The following is a 24,854-nucleotide window of genomic DNA, read 5'->3' as shown; positions in this document are numbered from 1 at the left end:
AATGTAACAATCTGTTGCATCAAAGAAAGTTTACCCAAATCACTCACTTTGTTGTGAAATAGCCTTTGCACATACATTAAAGGCTCTAGGAAATGGATCTTCCATCATTATAGCAGGTCTGCATTTACCAGTATATCAAAAGAATCCGGTGCACCAAACATTATCATCCAGTTTATTTTACACCACTTTGAAAATGAACAGCTTACATCCATATCCATTTCACTGTGGCTGGTACAAGAACAAAGGTTAACTTGCTGACTTACATATTTTTCCTTTCTCCCCTTGGTTTACCATCTACACATCCTAATTTTTACATCTTCCTTCTACTGTCACACTAGATGTTTTTATTTTAATCCACCCTCCCTTTATTTTCCATTGTCTCTTGTTCTGCAAGATTAAGTGCTTCCTTCTCCTCTGATGTAGCTGCTATCTTACAAACTCCATCCTCATGCTTCAACTCACCCATTACCAATACAGTACTTGATAGAAAATGCTAGTTCCAGCCATCAGATGAACTTTACTCCCGAAGCCAAAACTATTTAAAAAATCTAAACATTAACTGACAGGTATTTTGCCTGCTTTGAGCAAATATATTCTTTCCTTTACCTTTAAAAACATATTCAATTCACCAACCCCCGAACTTGCCACTAAGGAACCTGTTGCTTAGTCTACTCTAGGATGTAATGACATCTGAAGCAACAGATCAAAATCCTCATCCTAATTCAGTGTTAAAATACTAAATAAGTGCACTAACTACTGTATTACAGAAACAGCCTGAAACTGCAGTTTTAGCAAACAGCACATAACAGAGACAGACTCCTTAATTTTAGAATAACAATTTTAAATATAAGATGCATTTATACCAGTTTTAGTCTATGTTACAGCTCAGGCTAATTAAAAGAAAATATAGACGACATATTATATCTATAGTCTTCAGTATAAAAAATATGAAATATACTATTAAACTGTAAATAGTGCTAGGCTGTTGGTCTAGCTTGAATGCAGCACACTGCCACTCTGGGGAAACGGGATAAAAGTCAGGTACCTATGCTCTTGACTCTCTTTCTGGCTGTCAATAGTAATACAGATCCAGAGTGCTCAGCCTCTGAGGGGGGGACCTGGAAACAAAATACTTTCTCCATAGAAAACCCCACTGGTTGAAGAACACCACTACTGGCAAAGAGCTGATCCCGTCCCTTCTCACCTAGAAAGGAACCATTAGTGATAAAGGCTTTTGGGAGTTTGTAGGAAGGGAGATTCTAGTGAGAAAATCACTAAGAATATTAAACTGAAGATCACTGGACTTCTTGTAAGTAATACAAGATGTCAAAGGAAAAGTAAAGGGAGATGACAGGTTTCAGAGTAGCAGCCGTGTTAGTCTGTATCTGTAAAAAGAAAAGGAGTACTTGTGGCACCTTAGAGACTAAAAAATTTATTTGAGCATAAGCTTTCTGAGCTACAGCTTACTTCATCGGATGCATACAGTGGAAAATATAGTGGGGAGATTTTATACACACAGAAAACATGAAACAATGGGTGTTACCATACAGACTGTAACAAGAGTGATCAGGAAAGGTGAACTATGACCAGCAGGGGTGGGGAGGGGAACCTTTTGTAGTGATAATCAAGGTGGGCCATTTCCAGCAGTTGACAAGAACAGTAGGAGGGGAAATAAACAAGGGGAAATAGTTTTACTTTGTGTAATGACTCATCCACTCCCAGTCTTTATTCAAGCCTAAGTTAATTCTATCCAGTTTGCAAATTAATTCCAATTCAGCAGTCTCTCGTTGGAGTCTGTTTTTGAAGATTTTCTGTTGAAGAATTGCCACTTTTAGGTCTGTAATCGAGTGACCAAAGAGATTGAAGTGTTCTCCGACTGGTTTTTGAATGTTATAATTCCTGACGTCTGATTTACTCTTTTACGTAGAGACTGTTCCGTTTGGCCAATGTACATGGCAGAGAGGCATTGCTGGCACACGATGGCATCTATCACATTGGTAGATGTGCAGGTGAATGAACCTCTGATAGTGTGGGTGATGTCATTAGGCCCTATGATGGTGTCCCCTGAATAGCTATGTGGACACAGTTGGCAACAGGCTTTGTTGCAAGGATAGGTTCCTGGATTAGTGGTTTTGTTGTGTGGTTGCTGGTGAGTATTTGCTTCAGGATGGGGGGCAGTCCGTAAGCAAGGACTGGCCTGTCTCCCAAGGTCTGTGAGAGCGATGGGTCATCCTTTAGGATAGGTTGTAGATCCTTGATGATGCGTTGGAGAGGTTTTAGTTGGGGGCTGAAGGTGATGGCTAGCGGCATTCTGTTATTTTCTTTGTTGGGCCAGTCCTGTAGTAGGTGACTTCTGGGTACTCTTCTGGCTCTGTCAATCTGTTTCTTCACTTCAGCAGGTGGGTACTGTAGTTGTAAGAATGCTTGATAGAGATCTTATAGGTGTTTGTCTCTGTCTGAGAGGTTGGAGCAAATGCGGTTGTATCGTAGAGCTTGGCTGTAGACAATGGATCGTGTGGTGTGGTCTGGATGAAAGCTGGAGGCATGTAGGTTAAGTATAGCGGTCAGTAGGTTTCCGGTATAAGGTGGTGTTTATGTGACCATCGCTTATTAGCACCGTAGTGTCCAGGAAGTGGATCTCTTGTGTGGACTGGTCCAGGCTGAGGTTGATGGTGGGATGGAAATTGTTGAAATCATGGTGGAATTCCTCAAGGGCTTCTTTTCCATGGGTCCAGATGATGGAGATGACATCAATGTAGCGCAAGTAGAGTAGGGGCATTAGGAGGCGAGAGCTGAGGAAGCGTTGTTCTAAGTCAACCATAAAAATGTTGGCATACTGTGGGGCTATGCGGGTACCCATAGCAGTGCCGCTGATTTGAAGGTATACATTGTCCCCAGATGTGAAACAGTTATGGGTGAGGACAAAGTCACAAAGTTCAGCCACCAGGTTTGCCGTGACATTATCGGGGATACTGTTCCTGCCGGCTTGTAGTCCATCTTTGTGTGAAATGTTGGTGTAGAGGGCTTCTATATCCATAGTGGCCAGGATGGTGTTTTTAGGAAGATCACCGATGGATTGTAGTTTCCTCAGGAAGTCAGTGGTGTCTCGAAGATAGCAGGGAGTGCTGGTAGCATAGGGCCTGAGGAGGGAGTCTACATAGCCAGACAATCCTGCTGTCAGGGTGCCAATGCCTGAGATGATGGGGTGTCCAGGATTTCCAGGTTTATGGATCTTGGGTAGCAGACAGAATACCCCTGGTCTGGGTTCTAGGGGTGTGTCTGTGCAGATTTGTTCTTGTGCTTTTACAGGCAGTTTCTAGAGCAGATGGTGTAGTTTCTTTTGGTAACTCTCAGTGGGATCAGAGAGTAATAGCTTGTAGAAAGTGATGTTGGAGAGCTGCTGAGATTTCTGTGGCTGGCAACATCTCTTCTCAAGCACATTCCACTCCTTACCAAGGCCTAACTCAGAGCCCTGAAGAGTCCTACTATTTTACTGCTTTTTTTTATTTTGTTCTGTTCCATTTGCTGAGATTCCAACCTCAAGTCACCATACATTATTATGTAGACAACAGCATCACCTACTGGCAGACTGTATTAAACATCCCATGTTCTATTCTTCAAGAACCAATTAGAAAAACCAGAACAAGGTAAAAAAAAGGGTTCTTTCTAGCCATTTATCAAAATACAACTCTTCAATGGCTGTTTCCAAACCACAACTTTTATATACAGCATACTATACCAGCACTCTGATGTTATTACTATTTGGAAACTTTGACCTTTCATAGCACTCTTAAATAATAATTGTTTTATGTAGTACTAGGCAATATGCTTAAAAGTCATAAGTAAAATATTTAATGCTGCAGTGCAAAAAGCTAAGGCCCCCAAATAAATAGGAATAATACAATACTTTCTGACAACTTTATAGGATTTTTTTCTTTTAACATTAGAAAACACTTCCTTGGTAATCAGGTGCATAAACCACCTAAAATTTGCTTAATGATTTTTCCAATTCAAGCGATAAAGTACAGCCTTTTGCTGGAGATGGTCGATATGAATGACTTGAACAAACACAGAGTCTCATCATACAGCCCTTAGTGACACAACTACGCCTATCGATTAGATAGGAGTACTCATACGAGTAAAGGTTTCAGGATTTGGCCTATATTTTTGTAGTTACGCTATTTGCTAGTTGTATTTCCTACCACCATAGCAGAAACCATGAACCAGTGGGAAAATCCACCATCCAGTCTATGTACTGTCTTCCCATCTAAAGATGAACTACTTGTAGAAAATATTTAAACTGGCTGGAAGGGACCAATTTAACAGCCTACTTTGTGTGCAGAAAGACAGACGCCTTCATCCGTAGCAGAGAAATGTGCAAAATATTAAAACTACTTTTAGAGACAATCTTCAATGACAAGATTACATGGGCTCATGTGTACATTAAAAGTAGGAAACTTTTGTGGAAATATTGATAAAAGTTTCATGTAAAAAAGTTCAGCAGGAAAAGATGATTGTAAGAATTGGAGCATGTATATCTTACGTAACGTCTTCAACATTTACTACTCCAAGATGGTGAATTGATATGCAGTTAAAAAAAGAGGAAAGTTTGATGACTGGAGATAGATGGTTTGAGATTAGAAGTGGCTAAGTTTACTTGGGACTACCACCTTGCTGCAGTGAAGTTTGAGGCACACGTTAGCCGTTCTGTAGATTAGCTTCTGGCAATAACTAGAGAAAAACTTTCTTCCAGCCTATACACTGAGTGAAAAATTAATACTGACCTGTTTAAAGAATTCAGGCTCAGAAACAAAAGGTCCAAATGAGACCTTTTTTCTGGAAGAGTGGAAGGGAAGGACTGAAAAAGTGTAGTGTGCTTGCTAGTAACAAATCTATTATGACAACATCACATACTGTTTTTGGCACGACGCTGGTTTTGGCAAGATCACCTTTAACTCTTTAAAATAAAAAACCTAACAAAATTAAGACTAAACTATTCCTACAAAAGCTAAATACAAAGGAAAACATTGAACACTACTAAAGCAAATGCAAAGTGGTTCAGAACACCAACAGCTGGAAAAAATGGAACAGAACTTGATGGAGCAATGTGCACCCAATGGGTATTTAGAAAGGAAATGGCCAATGCTCAGAGCATGTTAGAGCCTAAACTGGCTTTTTGCAAGTTCCTTTTCAACATCTGTTAAGAGTGGACATCTGGAGAAGACAGCAAGAATGGAAAGTTCATTATACAAAAATAGAATAGGTTTGGTTTTACAGAACCTTCTTCAGTTATATCTTTTGCAAAAAGAAATGAATATCGGGATGGTTCAGCTATGATCCAGTTTTAGCTGAGGAAGGATACAGAAACATAGTTCAGGTTTTGGCCCATTTTAACATTAAAAGAAAAGAATAAATAGAGCAGTCTTTAATAAACATTGGTATAAATGTGGGAAAAGTGGAACACTTATGTATTTAGTGGGACTGTTATGGTTTCCTCAAGCTTTCTGATTAGAAGTATCCTCTAATTTAAGAAAAAAAATTACAAAGGTTGAGTTTTCCTGGGACCCTGCAGTTGAGAAAACTCTAGTGAGAAAATATATTTCAGCAAAGGAAAGGCAACCTCTCCCCTTGGCATGACAGACTTATTTTGGGAAAAAAACAAAATGCTCTCAACCTCATTTTGGGTGACTGAAGCATGGGATATAATTATTATGGAAAGATTAACTGATATTACATGCAATAATACATGATTATTAAAGAGATGGGTCCCATTCTTGAATTAATGTGAACAAATGGAGGACTCACTCTCTAAGACTAAATCTTTGGACTTTTTTTAAAAAAACAACTATTATTCTTAATAAAAATGGCAAAAATCTTATTATTTTTAGCCAATACACAAGCCTTACTATGTTTCTCCAAAACACATAAAAGTTAATCTGTAGACAGCTTGCCCAATTTTTGGTTATTTAAAAACATTTGGGACAGGGTTCTAATTTTTGTTTCGGTTAAGTTTTAGTTTTGTATTGTGTGTCCCTGGATGTCAATAAAATGTTGTTGTTGTTGTTTTAATGTAATATTCTTAGAAAAGCACTGTACATTGGACAGATTGTTTCATCACATTTGATATCCTGATTGTGTGTATTATTACTACTGTTGCAAAGTTAAAGAAGTTTTTGAGAAAAAATATAAAACATGATGCCTAAACATGATAGGCCAGATTTATTGTTTACAGCCTAGCTCCATCATCATTGCTGAGTTATATCAAAGATGAGTTTACCCTAGTGAGATTTAATAATTTCACAAATAAAACATAAAATAGCTCAACCAAGTATCAACAAGTAAAAAACCTCCTTTAAACTGGTGTACTCGTGAATGAAGGCCTTCTGTTTGTAGAAACAACCACTCCAGTTCCAGAAAGAAAAGGGTTAAATTTGTTGCTCCTATGTGTCTTTCTGAATTTTTTTAAACTACTAAGGGAAGATGAGGGTAAGACAGATAAAACACCTGTTTTAATGAGTGTTTCCATGGAAACTTCCTGGAATGGTGCCTGGTGGCTTATAACCCAAGGCCCTTCTCTATTTTCAGTCCATTCAAACTCAGCTGATTTATGTTTATGTAAATTCCACCCTCATCAGTACAGTGAAAAAGTATCCATGTCATAGGAGAAACTGAGATTTGGTTTGAGCTGAGGGGACAAAGGGGAGAGAGAACTTTAAGATTCAGAGAGGAGATGAAAAAAACAATCAGAACCAGGCATTCCCGCAACATAGTACCATCTAATAAAGAGACAAACAGAAACAGCAGACTAGCAAACCTGGGCAGTTAGCGAAAGTGAACAACTACTGGGAAAGACTGGTAACTCTCACCTTATCTCATTGAAAGGTAGTTCAGTGTCCAAGGCACCAGAGAGGAAACTCCTTAATAAATCTTCTTTGGCGCAGAAGTCCCTAAGTGATTAATTTCTTTAAAACTAACACCCAGTATTCCCTGAACAAGTTTGACCAAAATCAAAAAAAGACCTGACCTGAACGCCAGATCTGAGACAAAACTTGATCTGAAGTAGATGACTTCTAGCATCTCCCACAGAGAAAAGCCATTAACATTGAGAACCTAATAGCATACAGAAATTGATACCTAGGAGAATTCAAAGTTAATCCAGTTAATCCAAAGAATTCCTACTAAATATCATGCCTCATCTAAGCAAAGTAAAGTGTTAAGATCGCAAGCTTATATCTTTTCTTGAAACCTGATATCCAGCCATGTGTACAGTGTTTAAGAGTGAAAGAAATTTAACTTCACAATCCTAAAACCGTGGAGGCATTTACTCCACTGAAAACTTCATATTTGTATATTTGCATACTTTAAATTAACTGACATTCTAGGTTTAGTTTTGAAACAGATTCATTCCTATGCTGATGGGCCAGAATCTGTTATCAATTACATTGATGTAAACCAATTCAATTTACAGTAGAACCTCAGAGTTACGAACACCAGAGTTACAAACTGACCAGTCAACCACACACCCCCTTTGGAACAATCAGGCATCAGCAGCGTTGTATAGGGGTGTATCAAAGATGCCAAGCCCTATTGTGTTAGTTAATTTCTTCAGGTTTAAGATGCACTTTTCAGCAGGGCTGTACTGGAGCAATGTATGCCTTAGGTACAACAGAGACCCCACAATGGTTCTGTCCCCATGCTCCCGCTCCCATGCTATGGCCACCACTTCCTTTTCGAATGGTTGTGGCAGAAAGGAGGGTAGCAGCTTAAGACTCCCATTTTCCCCCCACCTCAGGCTCCCCCTCACCTCAGAACAGTGGGTCCTGAAGTTAACACCCTTCTGAGATACAGTTCACCTCTCTCAAAGCTTTTGTTTCAGGCTGACTGCAGAATCAACTAGCTGTCACTGCACAAGTTATATTTGGGTCACATTTTCAAGTTTTTCTTTACAACCATGAGTGCCAGAAAACAGAGGGCTAGAAAATTATTTTTACATTTAAATGAAAGCTGAGATTCTGATGTAACCACATAACTTCGGGAGCTGTGAACTTAAACCAGCCTTTGTTCTCAGAATCATGCAGATAAACTAGTTTACTTTTAAAAAAATAATGATTTTACTGAAAGTGAGGACGTCAATAGAAATTGCTAAAAATTCTTGCATAGTAATCTGAATTTGTGCACTCCTTGCAATATCCATTGTCCTGTATTACAATATAAATTGTTAATATTTCAACTTTTAACTTATTTGTTACACTGTCAACAGAACTGTATAATTAGAAGCACTATCAGACTCAAGATCCCAAGATCCCATATTATTTAGCTCTACTTACTAGTCTGCTCCTTCATATTTAAATGTGGTGTAGCCACTCCATTGTACCAGAAAGCTATATTCAAGTCCCCAGACACAGTGGCACAATGGGACCCAATTTCACATCAGCAAACCCTAAATTTCACTGAAACATTTATTCTACCATCATGAAATACCTTGCATTCGCATCCTCCCTTACTCATACAAAACCATGCACATCTCAGTTAAAAATACTTATTCATTTACCACTTGTCATTATTATTTTGACAATTTTTTAAAACTATAGAGCATAGAGCCCGAGCCGTTCAGCTCCATTCCTGTAGCCTCCACTCTCCTTCCTCCAATATATGACAGGAAAAGGGGAGACTGTAGGCAACTTCTGAAGCTCCTTTCCACTACTCCCTAGGACTTCATTACTGTGCTATTCTCCACTTGGCTTACAAACTTCTCACTCTCTCCACTCTCTAGCTGCAAGCTGAACTCCAGCGCTTGGTTCTCCAACCCCCTGATACCTGGATACATCAAACAGTGCAGGGATTATGCACTGTAATTCAATTAACGCCCTCTTGTGGGGAAAACTAGAGAGCAAGAGTCACCAGCAGGCAGTTCCTGGCAACATAGGGATATAAAAGTTGTTCAACATCTGGCTGCAGACAAAATGGCAAATTCCATAGCAAAAATTCTGAGTTTTGTGGCATTTTGGAAAAATGAAAAATCCCAGCACCATGCTCCACATTGGTCCTAACAGAGACGAATGAAACAGTTTGCAGCTCTCATAACTAATCTGACAATCAGGAACTTTAAACAGAACAGATATGATGCAGGCTACAGGTGTTACACCATAAATAAATATACAGATCTATTCAAAAGAACTTTTGTTACCTGTTCTTCCCCAACAGGAGGACACGTAGAGACCACAAAGTTGAAAGCCCACTTATTTCCTCTATCTGATTATCATATAAATCTAAGAAAACAAGATGCTGCAGATTAGAGATATTCTGGATCCGAGTTATAAAGTTATGCTGGAAGTTCAACAGGCGAAGATGTTCTTCCCCATCGATAACTGGACAAACTGTCAGTTTTTGCCTGAAAAAGAAAGATTATAAGTAATAATTTTGTAATCCATTATTAGAAAATTAAAAAAACGTAAAGTAAGTCATAAAACAAACTCTCCCTAGTAGGAATTAAATATATTTGTAAAAATATTGTGCAAATGTGAATTATACCAAAGAATCCTGAAGAGATCATGACAATTTTCAATATTCCATTTTTGTTTTGTATTTAGTGTTCTTTTAATAATCTGAACTACTCTGATAATAAAACACATAGACTAAAGTCATTTCATTGCACTATATTGTTAAACTTCATTTATTTTAAGAACTGTTAGAACTACGTGATGTTAACTAAACTCAATATATAAATTTTGCACCAAATTGTATTAATAAATATGGCCAGAGACTTCAAAATGTTTCCTAAAGCCTTTCTTTTAATCATCATTTATTTACTTGTTACTCAGCAGTGTTGCTGCAGAGTCATCATCTCAGTATCAGCCCCTCTGTGTCAACATTTTAATCTTCCAACAGCCAGTGGCAGCCTGGATACCATATCAGCAGTCCATATTTATACTAATGCCAATCAAAAACTATCCTTTTAATATTTGGGGGGTATTCATTGGTTTATTGAACTTTTACTTTATAAAACTAATAAATGCAACAATACACGTTAAATATGACAAGTAAAAACAAAACCAATCTAGGCTATACACAAAAGTAAAACAAGTTGTGGGTGTGGTGCTGCAAAGGGTTACAGCCCCTCTGACAGTGGCTTCTAGGAGGAATCCCACTGAACTCATGGGACTCCTTGTGGGAGTAGCTACATGCTGGGATATAAACTTTTGCAGGCTAGGGATTTATCCTGTTTTACTATTTCATTTTTAAGACCTTTGCTTTTTTATTATTATTCTAAAAGTTATGCCACTATAGTTATGTAGCCAGAAATGACCTCATAGCCACAATGTGTTAGCCCAGAAATTCATAAAACCCGACAGACAAGTTAACAAGTGAGGGTGAAATCCTGGCCCTGCTAACCATAACAAAACTCCCATTGACCTCAATGGGGCCAGAGTTTTACCCTGAATGTGTAGATAATTTTTCTAATCTTACCATTAGTTAGGAACTTGACTCGTAAAAGAATTATGCATCGTTATTGCAGGACTTTATCACCATTTACATGAAAAGGAGCAAAATATAGTATTTTTACAATTTTCAGATGGGATGCCCATTTATAAGGCATCTATTAGGGATGGAAGAATCAAAACAAATTTGCACTAGAGAAGAGAAAAATTCTCCTTTAAACTAATTTATATAAAATTAAGATTTTGCAAAATTCACAAATTCTGCTGTGACTTGTCACCATTTTTTCCAGACTGTTGGACAAAAGATAGTTACAGGACACTCCACTAGCTTTTAGCAATGGCTTCAATTTCTACCTAGGGTTTTGACACCAGCTGGGGAGTGCCAGTGCATATTTTGACATGTTCACTCACGCTGTGACATGCTTTCTCTCCAGTGTTTCAGTATCTTCCACAGCACCTGCCCTCCATGTTTCAGCACAGTATTTTTCTTGTAAAACCATAAGCAATGCATGAACCAGCTTTCTTTGTGCAGCTTCCTAAGTGTTTTACTAAATATTTCTCTGTACACTGGTGCCCAAGCTAGGGTGTTCTGTCCTCACCTCACGTCTCTCTGGCATTCAGACCCCTTGGTGCATCAGTGCCTGCTCCTTGTTACTGATGCCAGAAAACAGCAGAATCATTTTTAGTGTTAATGTAAGCCAGAACATTTCTGATGTGTCACCACCAAATTTGGGAGAAGGGGGAAAGGGAACATCTTGGAAGGAAGGAAGGCTGTTCAGCTTCTCCAAAGCAGATTATTATGACAGAATGAGGTCCAGGATGCATGATCACGTTCCTTTCATTGCCTGACTCCGAGTTAATCATGATCTTTATGCATACTTTTTCTTTTGGGACATCTCTTGAGCATCTTAACAAGAGGGAATAATTATCTATATGGAAGAATGTTATGATCAATGCATTGGACTACGACTCAGGAAATTAGGGTTTATTTTTTGGCTTTGCTACAGAATTCCTATGTGACCAGCTGTAACTCATTTAACCTCTCAGTGCCTCGGTTCCTCATCTTTAAAACAGTGATAACCATACTTCTCTACCTCAGAGGAGTGTTGTGAGAACAAATTTTTAGTAGTACTCAGCCACCACAGCAATGGAGGCCAACATGGACCATGTCTTCATATCTCTGTACCATCTAACAAAATGGGGGCCAAATTTTAATTGGGGCCTCTGGGCATTAGTTGAATAATACTAATTAATAATAATAGAGACCGTCTTTAGTTTAAAGATTCTGGCATGTCAGAATTCAAATTATAGACCAAACTACAAGGAGTTAAAATGCAAAAGTTTGCCCATTCAAATATAACAAAAAAGATATCTGTCAACCCTAAAAAAAAGTTAGCTCTCAAACTGAGACCAGGCACGAATGGAATATTTGTCAAATTTATGACAAATTACATTGAAGTTTTAAGTGCAGTGCACATTTTTCTCATCTACACAACATACCATTCTCAAATATATCTTATTGGAACATTCCTCACCTTTCAAGGGTCAGCCTATCAGAATTCAGTATTTTTTCATCAGCAGCACGATGCAGAATGGGAAATGCTGTGATTGATGAACTGCTCCCAAAATTTATGTTATCTATTAGAAAATCGTACAAAAAATAACTTGACTTAGAAATTTTAAAAGTTGCTTCACTAATTCTGCAGAATAAAGGTAGAATATTCCTATGTGCCAAAAATTAAAAGATATGCATTGTTCACATGTATGTTAGGACTCCATCATAGTACTTAATTGACTCTACCCAGTGTTTATATTAGAATGACTATTTACCCATGTTTTCTCTTGTGCTATTTATAAGTTACTACAACCATACTATACATATGCTTTTAGAAACGTAACTATTTATTTGGTTGATTTTACACAGCTTGATACCAACTGATTGTTTATAGTATATTGTAAATTTGGAACCTGCTTGAAGTTACCTTTATTTGTATTAGAATGCTCCAGAATCATTCAGACATCGGGTTACAGGTTGCATTCATGGATTTAACTGCAATATCTGAACTCTGAGGAAGACATCTTCCAAATGAAACAGAGGTGAACTAGAAGAATTTTATTTTACTTCACCCCAATTCTAAGCCTATAACTGGCTATGCCTGAAGTTAGGCATATTTTTAAAGGGGGAAATATGTCCATGTGGGTGTGGATGATGATATTTTAATTTTAAAAATACAATAAAATGAAGCAGCCTCACATTATAAGGTCCAGTCAAGTAAGTGCTGAATGGAATTATTCACACAGTCAGGAGTTCACAGCACCTTATGGGAATGGGCCCTATGTCTCCCTCTGTTATGGTGAAAGAAAGGAAGGGCTATTTTGATGACATAATTTAATTGGCTACTCTGGAGTCTATACTGTACTTAATAGTTAAATAATTGGCGGGGAGGAGAAGGGGCTTAAAATTCATTAAAACACATACAAAACCAAAGCAGCCTGAAAACCTCTGACTTATTTGGAGAACTATTCACCAAAAAACTATTCTTCTGAAATAGCTCACTGTGCCCATACTCCCCCCACCCATAAGAATGGGGGCTCAAGTCCTATAGCTGATTGCACGATTCCTCCTTCCCTTATAATTAAAATAAGTTTAAATTGGGGTTAGGGTGAGGAAGAAAGTTTGAAAGAAGCAACAAAGAATAGTTTCTTTGACACATCAAAAAGTTCATTCCTTTTTGTTTTAAACCTAAAGTCAGACTAGACCAGAGGTGGGCAAACTACGGCCCATGGGACCCTCCAGCCCAGCTCCTGGCCCAGGAGGCTAGCCCCCCGCCCCACGTGCAGCCTCAGCTCACTGCGCTGCTGGCGCGATGCTCTGGGCGGGGGGGAGGGGCCTGCGAGCTCCTGGGGCAGTGCAGCTGCAGACCCCCAGCCTGACCCAGTGCTCTGTGCTGTGCGGCAGCATGGCTGTAGCACCGCCAGCGCTCCAGGCAGCGAGGTAAGGGGGCAGAGAGGGTTGGATGGATGGCAGGAGAGTTCGAGGGGGTGGTCGGGGCTGGGGGGGTGGATAGGGGTCGAGGTGGTCAGAGGGCAGGAAACAGGGGGGTTGAATGGGGGCAGGGGTCCCGGGAGGGCAGTCAGAAGGAGAGGAAGGGTTGGATGGGGTGGTGGGGGGCTTTCGGGGCGGGGGCCATCAGGGGACGGGGGTGGTGGATGGGGCAGGAGCCCCGAGGGGGCCGTTAGGGGGGCGAGAAGCAGGGTTGGTCAGATAGGGGTCGGGGGCCAGGCCACACCTGGCTGTTTGGGGAGGCACAGCCTCCCCTAACCGGCCCACCATAAAATTTTGGAAACCTGATGTGGCCCTCAGGCCAAAAAGTTTGCCTGCCCCTGGACCAGACATACTGATGAATACTGTGATTAGGTAGGATTCTTGTTTAAAAACATAACACTTTCGGCACTTTCCCCTAATTTTCATGCTAAATTCCTGGAGCAACCCAAACTTCGTTTTTATTTTTTTGTGGGGAGCAGAGAGGGAGAGTAAGATAATTCCTCCCCCCCCCCCCACAAAAAAAAGCAATAATGACATGGGGGGATATAATGAATAGATAGGACCAAAGAGAAAATTAAATAAGTTTAATTTAATTGTTTGGACCAATACATGCAAGATCAAAGACTTGAAAAACAATCTGAAATGTAACAGGAAGCCTGCGTGGAGTATGGTATAATATTGGACAATGGTTCATACAGACAATACAAAACTTAGGGAAGAAGAAGAAGAAATCTATATTTAAGAAAAGAGGTCCTTTTAATGTAAAACTATAACTAACAATTTATTGATAAGGCTCATTCTGATACTCATAATACAAAAACATAAAGGATTAGCAGCCAGTGCTTTCTGATTAGCCACACATCCTGGCAACTGGAGAGGCATGAGGAGTTGTAACCTATAACTTTTCCATAAGACACATAATTAGAAAGAAAAAAATTGGACTACTTATCAACACAGACTAGTCTCCATAGTTACCTGAAATATTTGGACCAGCGCTATGACAGCCCTGTCGGGTTCTGGATTTTGTAGGAGTATGAATAGAAGAATCTCCAAATGCTGATAGACAGCCTGCACCTTGTTTCAATTCCAGACCAGAAAGTTCTGCCAAATTGGCTGCTACTGGGACATACACTTGCTTATTACGCACCAAAGGGGTCAATAATCTTCCATCTCCTGGAGGAAAAAATATAAATTACCACAAACCTGCAGTTCATTGCACAATAAAATAAACCACAGGAGCTGACTTTCCGAAGAGCCAGGGGTGTTCGACCCCGACTCTCACCCAGGCCCCATCCCTACTCCATTCTTCTCCTAAGGCCCACCCCTTCCCATCCCCGCTCCATCCCCTCTCTTAAGCGTGCCATGTCCTCACTCCTCCCCCCACCCTCCCAGCCTCCTGCACTTCGAAACAGCTGTTCACAGCAGGTGGGAGGCGCTGATCCATGGGACCCGCCGGCAGGCAGGGGGGTGGGAGATGATAGGGGCTCCTCAGCACCCACCTTTTTTCCATGTGGGTGCTCCAGCGCCAATGAAATAAACTACACAAGCTATCTAGAAATCAGTCGTTTATTTGTCTACAAAATCATTATGTTAAAGAGTATTTTGTTTATTTGTATTCTTTAAAAAGAACTGGACATGCTGTGACAGAATACACCCCTGTATTCATACCCTACACACTATTGTAATAACCTTTGTACAAGTATGCCCTGTAAGGTATCATCTGAAAACTGCTAATTTGTTGGTCAGTATCATCCTGATAAAATGTGTGTGGCAACATTATATGTGAAGTTATAAGATTTCCCTGTATGATGTTATTAACATATGTTCCAAACCCCCGACTCCTGCCAAAACAGAAGTTGGCAAACAGGTCTGTCCTAAACAAAGGAATGTGTTTACTGCTTAAATGCAAATTAAACAGAGCACAGAGTCATCAAGCATGAAGGGAAATAAAAAAAGGTCAAACAGGTGAAAAAACCCAGAAGGGAACATCCTTCCACACAGATTCTTTGACTCCTAGTGCTCAGCTGGAAATGTTTCTCAAGAGAGGGACTGAAACTAGAAAAAGGAGGGACAAACATCCCAAGGCTCCCCTTTCTCTTTCTCTCTCCCTGCCTATCGCATTCACTGAAATTGAAGCAGCAAAGGAAACATCTGTTAGATTCTGGGGGAGGGGTCCTGACCTATAGGGCTTGGTCAGTCAGACTGCTGAAAGCATGTCCTGAGAAACTCTGCTTGAATCTGATATAGTTTGTTAAGTTAGGTATTAGTAAACATTATTTTTCTTGTAACCATTTCTGACTTTTGTAACTTATTACTTGTGCTCACTTAAAATCTCTCTCTTTGTAGTTAGTAAACTTTTTTTATTGTTTTGTCTAATCCAATGTGTTTAAATTGAAGTTTCTGGGTAACTCCATTGTGGGTGACAAGTTGTGTGCATATCTCTTAAAGGAATAATGGACTTAATATAACTGGTACTGTCCAAGAGAGGGCTAGGCAGTACAGGACATACATTTCTGAGGGGAAATCTAAGACTGGGGGTCTATTGGGGTCATCCTGCAATAAAACCAAGGCTAGTGAGAGCTAGAGTGTAACCCAAGTGTGTCTGGCAGGCTGCCGCCATAAACAGAAACTTATGCTGGAAGACTGTTTGTGAGCAGCCCAGGTGAGAGCAACTTCAGCAAGGCATTGTAAGGCACCCAAGGTTGCAGGGCAGGGGTGACACAGTTGCTCATTAGTCTGGATTGTACCATGGTATGTCACACATACATAAAAAACCGATTGGTGTTTGGAGACTTCCATATCACTGTAATCAAACCAATCTTATGTTCACTCCAATCACAATTCCTGTAGGATGCAGGCAGCAGCAACATGGCAAAAAACGTGATGAATTTTATGGCTCCTTCCATCCACAGTACAATTGGCAGTGAAATCTTATATGGCTTTCACTGCCATACAGCTAAGATGTTTTGTTGTTTAAAAAAATTCACGAGGAAAATGACCCCTATTTTCTTCCCAGTGGAATCATTCTCCTCTTTAAACGGGACCTTGATCTAAAAACAGTCTTGTCTAGTTCAATCAAACAAACAAAAAATTCTTCTTCTGGCACAGATAGTTAAAAGTTACAAAGTGCTCCAGAAAGAACTATTCAACTATCCCAATTATTGAAGCAACAGATTTAGGAGAAACAGTCTGAATTTTTTGAGCTCATGGAGCCTATGGGTACTGATAGAATAGGAGACAGTAATCACACACACACACAAGTTCAACATAATACATTCACATAAAATGAATATTGGTTACTTTCTTACTTTTGATATCAAGGGATATCATCATAGTAGATGGTCCCCATATTTAACATATTTCCCCAACCTTATTCAAAAGAAAACTATTAGTTCCCCAAAACTAGGTCTGTAATTGTGTTAAAGAGCTAGTTCCTCAGCTAAGCAGCAAATTAACAGAGTGTGATATGTCAGACACCCAGGTTTACACTGAAACTCCCTACATATTCTGTTCTGGTAACTAGATAGTAGTGCAAGTGACAAAATTCCTGATTTCAAAGTACTTCAAAAAAGCATCAGAAGACTGAGAAATAACCTTTTTCCAAGATGCTGGATTAACAGCCTTGTAAACATTTAAATTCTATCATTCAAAGCTGACACAGCACAGACTATTTCAGTGCAAAACTCACTGTGTTGTCCTACAAATGTTTACATGTTTACAAAGTTTCCATGAAATGATGGACAATTTCTATGATTTTTATAAAGCAAGACATGATTATTATATGAAAAACTACATTACCTAAATAATGAATTGGCAAATAGCATTACGTGGTAAAGCAGCAAACAACACCAATATTACATTATTACAGTGAATTTGAAACAAACAAAAAATAATAACTAGAGCTAGTCTCCCCTGTGGCCATGCACCAAGATGAGAATACAGTCAAGTCTTTCATATGCCAGAAATAATAATTATTTTTCAAAGTGTACTCAGTGTATGTCCTGTTAAATAAGTTCCTGTTTGCTAGTCACACTTTTTCTTTCTATAATTAATGCGGTTATAGAAGTTAACTAGAAAAGGAAACTTTACCTTGTTTTCCTGAATAGTTTTTTTCCAGATCATGTTGCAAGAGCCTGTTGTGGAAAGACGACTGGTCTTTATTTACCCTGAATTCAAACTGCAACACAATGTTTAAAATATGACATATGTGAAACAAGATTTTTAAACACACATATTGTTTTACAGTTAACTGTATAAATTTGGAACACGGTTATTATAATTTATTTAAGGTAGATATTTCTTTTCTGGGGAATGATCATTAATAGTTGATTTATCCCACGTTAAAATGTATTATTCACTTCAATAAGGCAGTAATATTCAGATTTCACTGTGAAGTACCAGAAAGACTTTATATGACAGGTTTATTGAACAGGCATATTATAAATATCTAAAACAGATTAGATAAAATTATGTTCATTTAAAATATTTCATTATCAACAAGAAAATGGACAGAAGGTACAAACAGTACTTCAGTTAGGCTGAGGTTTTCAAAGTTGCCTAGAGAATTTGAACACCCACTTCCCATTAAAATTAATAGCTACTGGGTGTCTACATTGTTTTGCTGGCTTTGAAAATCTCAGCCAAAAATGTGTTATTTATAAAATAGATATCCATTAAAAGAATAATTCTATTGAAGATCTTTATTTTTAGAATATAAATGCAAGAATTCAGTAGATTAAAAAAGATTGCCTCCAATGTCAAATCTTGCACGTGCAATATACAATTATTTTCAGGGTACTAGGCATGAATACAGTAACAAGAAATCTGTTTTCTTAATAATAATGAGTCAAACACATGCTGGAGAGTGGTACTAGAGGGGGAGCAGTCTCTACTTGGCCACTCTTCCACTTCCTCAAGCACATAGGCAAGAAGAAAAAGATGGGAATTGAGACATGACTGCACCCCCCACAATACACTGGCCAGCACAGCTGAACTGGAAAACATGCACTGCACCAGATAGACTCCCCACCCAGAGCAGTAGGAAAAACAGAAAGGAGGCACAACAAGATGCTGAAACTTATTCTGGGTTCATAGCAAAGCAGTGATTAACCCCAGTGCTTTTACTTTATATAGCACCTGTCCCCGATGGCGGAAATAAATCTTTACAAAACAACATACTAAGTACAAGAGTATTTTTGCATCTGTATTAACTAATACAGTTGGAATAACTAATTAAGTTACATTTCAGTAATTTAAAAAAAAATCATATTTGGATCTTACTGGCTTATTTCTCTCTGCCACTGAAGAGGTTTGAAGAACCAGGTGAAGTCCACAGTTGTTAACCTGTAAATTGAAAAAAAACCCAAAAAACAGATGGCATTTTGCAAAAACTGACTGCTTAAAACAAAAGGCTAAATATACCTTATTAATGAGGGAAATTCTCTAAATATAATAATTCATCCAATAAAGAAGGCTGTCTTAGATAATACCGTCAGAAGGGACAAAAGTATATTCATTTATGGTAATCTGTACTCACTGATCACCCCCATCATACTTTCTTTCCATTTTACACTCAAGCAGCATCTGGAACTCTGGTCTACACTGCATGCATCTTTTGGTAGTATGTAGAGCAGGGGTGGGCAAACTACAGTCCACGTCCAGCCCATCAGACGTTTTAACCCGGCCCTCGAGCTACTGCCATGGAGTGGGGTCTGGGGCTTGCCCCGCTCCGCACAGTTCCTGGAAGCAGCGGCATGTTCCCCCTCCAGCTCCTATGTATAGGGACAGCCAAGGGGATCCACATGCTCTCCCCGCCCTAAGCGCTGCCCCTGCAGCTCCCATTGGCCGGGAACCGTGGCTAATGGGAGCTGCGGGGGAGGCAGCTCGCGCAGAGCCACCTGGCCACATCTCCGTGTAGGAGCTGGACGCAGTAGGATGCTGCTGCTTCCGGGAGCTACTTGAGGTAAGCGCCGCCTGGAGACTGCACCCCTGACCTCCTCCTGCACCCCAATCCCCTGCCCTGATCCACCTCCCACCCTCCAAACCCCTCGATCCCAGCCCAGAGCACTCTCCTGCACCCCAAACCCCTCATCCCAGCCCCACCCCAGAACCCGCACCCCCCATCCCCTCCTGCAACCCAACCCCAATTTCGTGAACATTCATGGCTCGCCATACAATTTCCATACACAGATGTGGCCCTCGGGCCAAAAAGTTTGCCCATCCCTGATGTAGAGTACATACTCAAATAGCCCCCCAGCAGAAGTTTAAACAGCAGTGTAAACAGTGAAGTAAAGACACATGGAAGGGCGTGACTATGTATATGAGTACATACCCTACAGTGCTCTCTACTCACCCAAGCTGTGTCTTCCCATCTAGAATGCTATTTTTAGTCATGTAGTGTCCCCCTGCCTCCCAGCTGCTGGAGCATTTCCCTAGTGTAGGGAAAGACTCTGACAATAGAGCTGCTGGAACCTCCCTGCACAGCAGGGAAAGACTCTGGCAGGGGGAGGTCTTCTTACTCACCTGTTAGAGCTTTTCACACTGAGACATGTAGCTATACACCTGCAGTATGGATGCAGCTGGCTTTTCACTGAGGTACATAGCTACACATACCCTATACCCCACTGAAAGTGGTGTGTAATGTAGACATAGTCTTAGTCATTAAAGCACACATACAAAAACCAGCTTGAAATAACCACTCTTTTTTTTCTCCCCCTCAGAGGTAGTTACATTTTTAAATGGAAAAATATCCCTCTTAGACCTTTTTAAGGGACAAATATCAGGTTTTTAAAATGTTTATTATTTACATTACAAAGCTTAAAGCTAATCTTTCAAAACACTTCTAAATAAATAATCACAACTGTTTAGTAGAAATGTACAAAGCAGTTCACACACCTAGGGGGCACAGTATGAAACATACATACATCTCTACCCTGATATAACACGGCATGATATAATACGAATTTGGGTATAATGTGGTAAAGCAGTGCTCTGGGGGGTGGGGTTGCTTGCTCCAGCGGATCAGCGTGTCTGGCTCCAACACGCTGCCGGGTTGGGGCCGAGGGGTTGGATAAGGGGCAGAAGATTTTGGGCAGCGGTCAGGGGACAGAGGGGTTTGAATGGTTCGGAGGTTCTGGGGGCGGCGGTCAGGGGATGGGGACGTTGCATAGGGCGTGGGAGTCCCAGGGGGTCTGTCAGAGAGCGGGGGTGTGGATACGGATCAGGGCAGTCAGGGGACAGGGAGCAGGGGGTGGGGGTTGGATGGGTCGGGGGTTCTGAGGGGTGAGTCAGGGGGCAGGAAATGACTATTAATAATGGAAATGAGTCTCGCGGCCAAAGCAAGTTCTATATAACGCGGTTTCACCTATAATGCGGTAAGATTTTTGGCACCTGAGAACTGCGTTATATAGGGGTAGAGGTGTACATGTAAATATACTCCATTCTCCTGATCATAATCACTGCTAGTGTACTGTACAGCCTGGCAAATTTTAAGCTGTCATGGTGTTGAGGTGTTCCCTGAAACACATGTACGATGGTACAAGCAAGCAGCATCCAAGGGCAACCAAACAGCTGCTGTGACTACCTGCCCACCTGCGCAATTCCCCATCTCTAAGGGTATGAGATGCAAAAGAAAAAATAATCCAGACAACAACACTGAGCATTAACACAGTAATTTACACATTCGAAGTCCTGACAAAGATGAATTTTTGGCTCGCGTTTAGCAAAAGGGAGCAGCTTGCCCATCCTGCGTTTCCACGGGTGCAGGAGCAGAGCGAGGAGAGCAGCCTCGGCGTGAGACGGGGCGGGGGAGAATCGTCGCCTCCTGGCAGGTGGGGCGGGGCTGGGCACGGCCTCGTAGGGGCAGCAAGCCAGGGCACGGGTGGGGGGATCCTGCGGACCGCACCCGCAGGCTGAGAGAAGGGGGGATGGAGCCATGGCCTCTACGAGGGGTGATAGCCCCAGGGTGCCGGGACACTGCCCGTGCACTGGGCGGCAGACGGCCAGGATATGTGGGGCGGGGACCAGGGAGCCCGGCGGGCGCGGAAAGGGCACAAGGCTCCCTGGGGCAGCCAAGATCCGAGGCATCCAGCTCACAAGCCCCGCACCTGCCACTGGCGGGGCCCGGGCCCACGCCCTCCCCTCCCGCGGCGGCCGCTGCTACTAATCCTCTCCCCTCACCCTCGCGGCACCTACAGTGCTGGGCCCGGCCCTGCCGCCGCCGCCGGGCCGGAACTTGCTGGGCACCATGGAAACGAGTCTCCCCGCGCGGCCACCCGGCGACCACGCCGCGCAGCCACCGCCTCCTTTTGCTTTGGCCGGCGGAAACCTCTCCCGAGTTGCCTTAGCAACCACCACTTCCGGTCCAGTTTTTTCGCGCTCTGGCTTCCCCCCACCCCCGCGCCGCCAGGGCAGGGCCGGCCCGGGGATACCCAGCCGCAGCCGGAGCGAAGCGAACGGGCCCTGGAGGGGCAGGGTCAGCGGGGAGGGGGGCGCTGGCCGCGGTGCTGAGCGCCCAGTTGCGGGCTCTGCTGTCTGTGCTGCCCTCCCCTGGTGCCAAGGCCTTGTTCATTTCGCGTCACTCTCAGCGGCCCCCTCCGTCGCCCCGGCTCTTCCTTTTCATTCGTCGTCCCCTGGCCCTTGCTGCTCCGCCAGGGCCAAGCAATATTGTGAAACGGGGTTTTTTAACCAGTGAAGCGGCACGGCTGGCTGTGAAGGTGTCCCATAGCCCTGGGCTGCCTGGGGAGGCATGTACTCATGGTACCAGGAGCCGCTCACCCTCTTCGCTTCTTAAGGAGCTTTGTTTCTTTAGGCAGGGACTGTTCAATTTGATTTCCGTTAAATGAAGTGAGCTGTAGCTCACGAAAGCTCATGCTCAAATGAATTGGTTAGTCTCTAAGGTGCCACAAGTACTCCTTTTCTGTTTGCGAATACAGACTAACACGGCTGCTACTCTGACACAGGTTCCATACAGTTTAGCCAATAGATGTATTGCTAGAAATAACTATTTCTACTCCAATCCCCACTTCTTACATCTTATTCCCCAAAAGTAAAAAAGTTCACATAGTAATGGTATGCATGACCAATGTCATCACTTCTATAAGGATTGGAGCTTTTCATGTCTCAGTGGAGTTCAAGGACTATTGCACAGACTGATGCTAAAATATTTTAAAATGCCTGTCTAGCTTTCAAAACTTATTTCAGCTCTGTTGGACATAGATTCTAATGTCACCTGCACATATTAGTATCTGAGCATCTTCCAGTAGTACATTAAGCAACATGACTAACATGTCATGTGGTGGTTGTTCTCTCATACTCTCTGGGGGAAAAGCATGTGTAGTGAAGTGTCTAGTTGAGGTAGGGGTTTGTTTGTTGGATCCAAACTGCTAAGTCACTTTTGAAAATGAGACTTAGTGTTTAAGTTACTTAGAGACTTTTGAAAACTTTAGCCTGTAACAAAAGCCTGTAGTCAGTGTACAATAATTTAGTTTTAATCAATTACATGCTGAAATCCTGTTATCTTTTTACTTCAACTTTGTTAAACACTTAAACAAAACTAATATTTTTAGCTTGTATGGAATTATCCTTTTACTCACTAAATTCATATTATCTAGATTAGTCACCACTATAAATGAATCATCTTTCAAAATTATGTGTAGAGTTCTCATACATTTCTCCTAATTCATGGTTTTTAAGGATGGTGAAATTCAGTAGGAAACAAACTAAGATTTAACCTAGAAAATAAAATTGTATTATATAAAAACATAAAAATAGTTTTTGTATTATCTAAGTGAAGGGTTAGAAGAGTCCAAACCCTTTTGAAGGGCATATTCTGAATGTATAGTAATGTTTGATTGCAGTGTTTACCATAAATTATTCCACTAAAATCAGACCCACAGGACTACAGAGTTAAAGTTCTGTAAAAATCTTTCCATGTAAGTTTCCACGAATATGTTATTTCTGTGCTACCTTAATTCACCCAAGTTTCATTGGTTTCTCAGGCCAGCAGGATCTGATATCATTTCAGAGGTGATAACCTCATTCCTTTGAGGGTTAGTGTGCTGTATAGGCAGTAAAGTTGTCCACCTGGAGGACTCTGTTCCTCTCTATACTCTGGGGCTTCTTGCTGCTCTCCCCAGCTCTTTAGCAGTATGACCCTATTACAGTATGACCCTTAAGGGCCTCAGGCTGCCACAAGAAATTGCCCTTACAGGAGGGATTCAATAGGAAAGAGAGGCTCATAGGAAAGCTAAAACAGCCTGAGGCCACATTATCTTTTCAGACAGTTTGCAGTTAGGATGGAAATAATTCCAACCCACTCCCTCGCTATGGACAAATCCTGGAGCCTGCTGATCTTCCTACTATGTGAGCAGGGCCCAACAGTGTGTTGAGGTTCCCTGATGCTCACAGATCAAGTGCAAACAACTAAGCCAGAGGTGGGCAAACTACAGCCCGTGGGCCACATCTGGCCCGCGGGACCATCCTGCCCGGCCCTTGAGCTTCCGGCCAGGGAGCCTAGTCCCCGGCCCTTCCCCAACAGCCATGCCGCCAAGCGAGCAGTGCGGCTTGTGCCTGCCCACCTCCCAGGCTTTCCAATAAGCCTGTCCTGCTGCCAGCATGGTAACGGGGCGGGAGGGTTGGACAAAGGGCAGGAGGTCCCGGGGGGCAGTCAGGGGGCGGTTGGATGCAGCGGAGGTTCGGAGGGGTGGTCAGGAGACAGGGAGCAGGGGGGTTGGATAGGGGGTGGGGTCCCTGGCGGGGGGTCCTGGGATGGTGGGGACAGGAAACAGGGGGGTTGGATGGAGGTGGGGTCCTGGGGGGGCAGTTAGGGACGGAGATCTCAGGAGGGGGTGGTCAGGGAATAAGGAGTGGGGGGGTTGGATGGGTAGGAGGTCCCGGGGAGCCTGTCAGGGCGTGGGGGTGTGGATAGGGGTCAGGGCAGTCAGGGGACAGGGAACAGGGGGGGTTGGATAGGGGGTGGGATCCTGGGGGGGCGGTTAGGGGTAGGGGTCCCAGGAGTGAGCGGTCAGGGGACAAGGAGCAGGGGGGTTGGAAGAGTCAGGAGTTCTGAAGGGGCAGTCAGGGGGAGGGAAGAGGGAGGGGGCGAATGGGGGTGGGGGCCAGGCTTTTTGCAGAGGCACAGCCTTCCCTACCGGCCCTCCATACCGTTTTGCAACCCCAATGTGGCCCTCGGGCCAAAAAGTTTGCCCATCCCTGAACTAAGCCCTCAATTCTTAATACCAGGAACATCAGGAATGTCTTAAATCTGTTCTGTTACAGCTAAGGGACACTGTGCCGAAGGCAAACATCCACTCACAGATTACTTCTGGTGTTGTCCACTTGAAGATTAAAACAGTCAAAGTTAAAACCCT

The 24,854-nt window shown here is 42.0% G+C and overlaps 1 protein-coding gene across 2 annotated transcripts in view; it reads right to left on the bottom strand.

Annotated features, from left to right (window-relative positions):
- LRRC49 (leucine rich repeat containing 49) overlaps positions 1-23,102 on the bottom strand; it is a 115,470-nt gene extending 92,368 nt beyond the window's left edge. Inside the window, exons 1-6 of one of the 2 annotated variants that reach the window (XM_073303708.2) lie at positions 21,664-23,102; positions 18,766-18,828; positions 17,575-17,662; positions 14,461-14,658; positions 11,975-12,077; positions 9,188-9,391 (exon numbers count right to left, since the gene is read on the bottom strand). In XM_073303708.2, the coding sequence (XP_073159809.2) occupies positions 9,188-9,391; positions 11,975-12,077; positions 14,461-14,658; positions 17,575-17,662; positions 18,766-18,828; positions 21,664-21,732 (725 nt within the window). In that variant the 5' untranslated portion in view covers positions 21,733-23,102. The remainder of the gene's footprint in view (positions 1-9,187; positions 9,392-11,974; positions 12,078-14,460; positions 14,659-17,574; positions 17,663-18,765; positions 18,829-21,663) is intronic. The other variant, XM_073303709.2, reaches the window with a different exon arrangement.
- Between the last annotated feature and the right edge of the window lie 1,752 nt (positions 23,103-24,854).

Source organism: Lepidochelys kempii, chromosome 10 (assembly GCF_965140285.1).
Source record: "Lepidochelys kempii isolate rLepKem1 chromosome 10, rLepKem1.hap1, whole genome shotgun sequence".
Lineage (NCBI taxonomy): Eukaryota > Metazoa > Chordata > Testudines > Cheloniidae > Lepidochelys > Lepidochelys kempii.
Note: the sequence above shows the minus strand (reverse complement) of the source record. Positions and strands in the feature narration are given on the sequence as shown.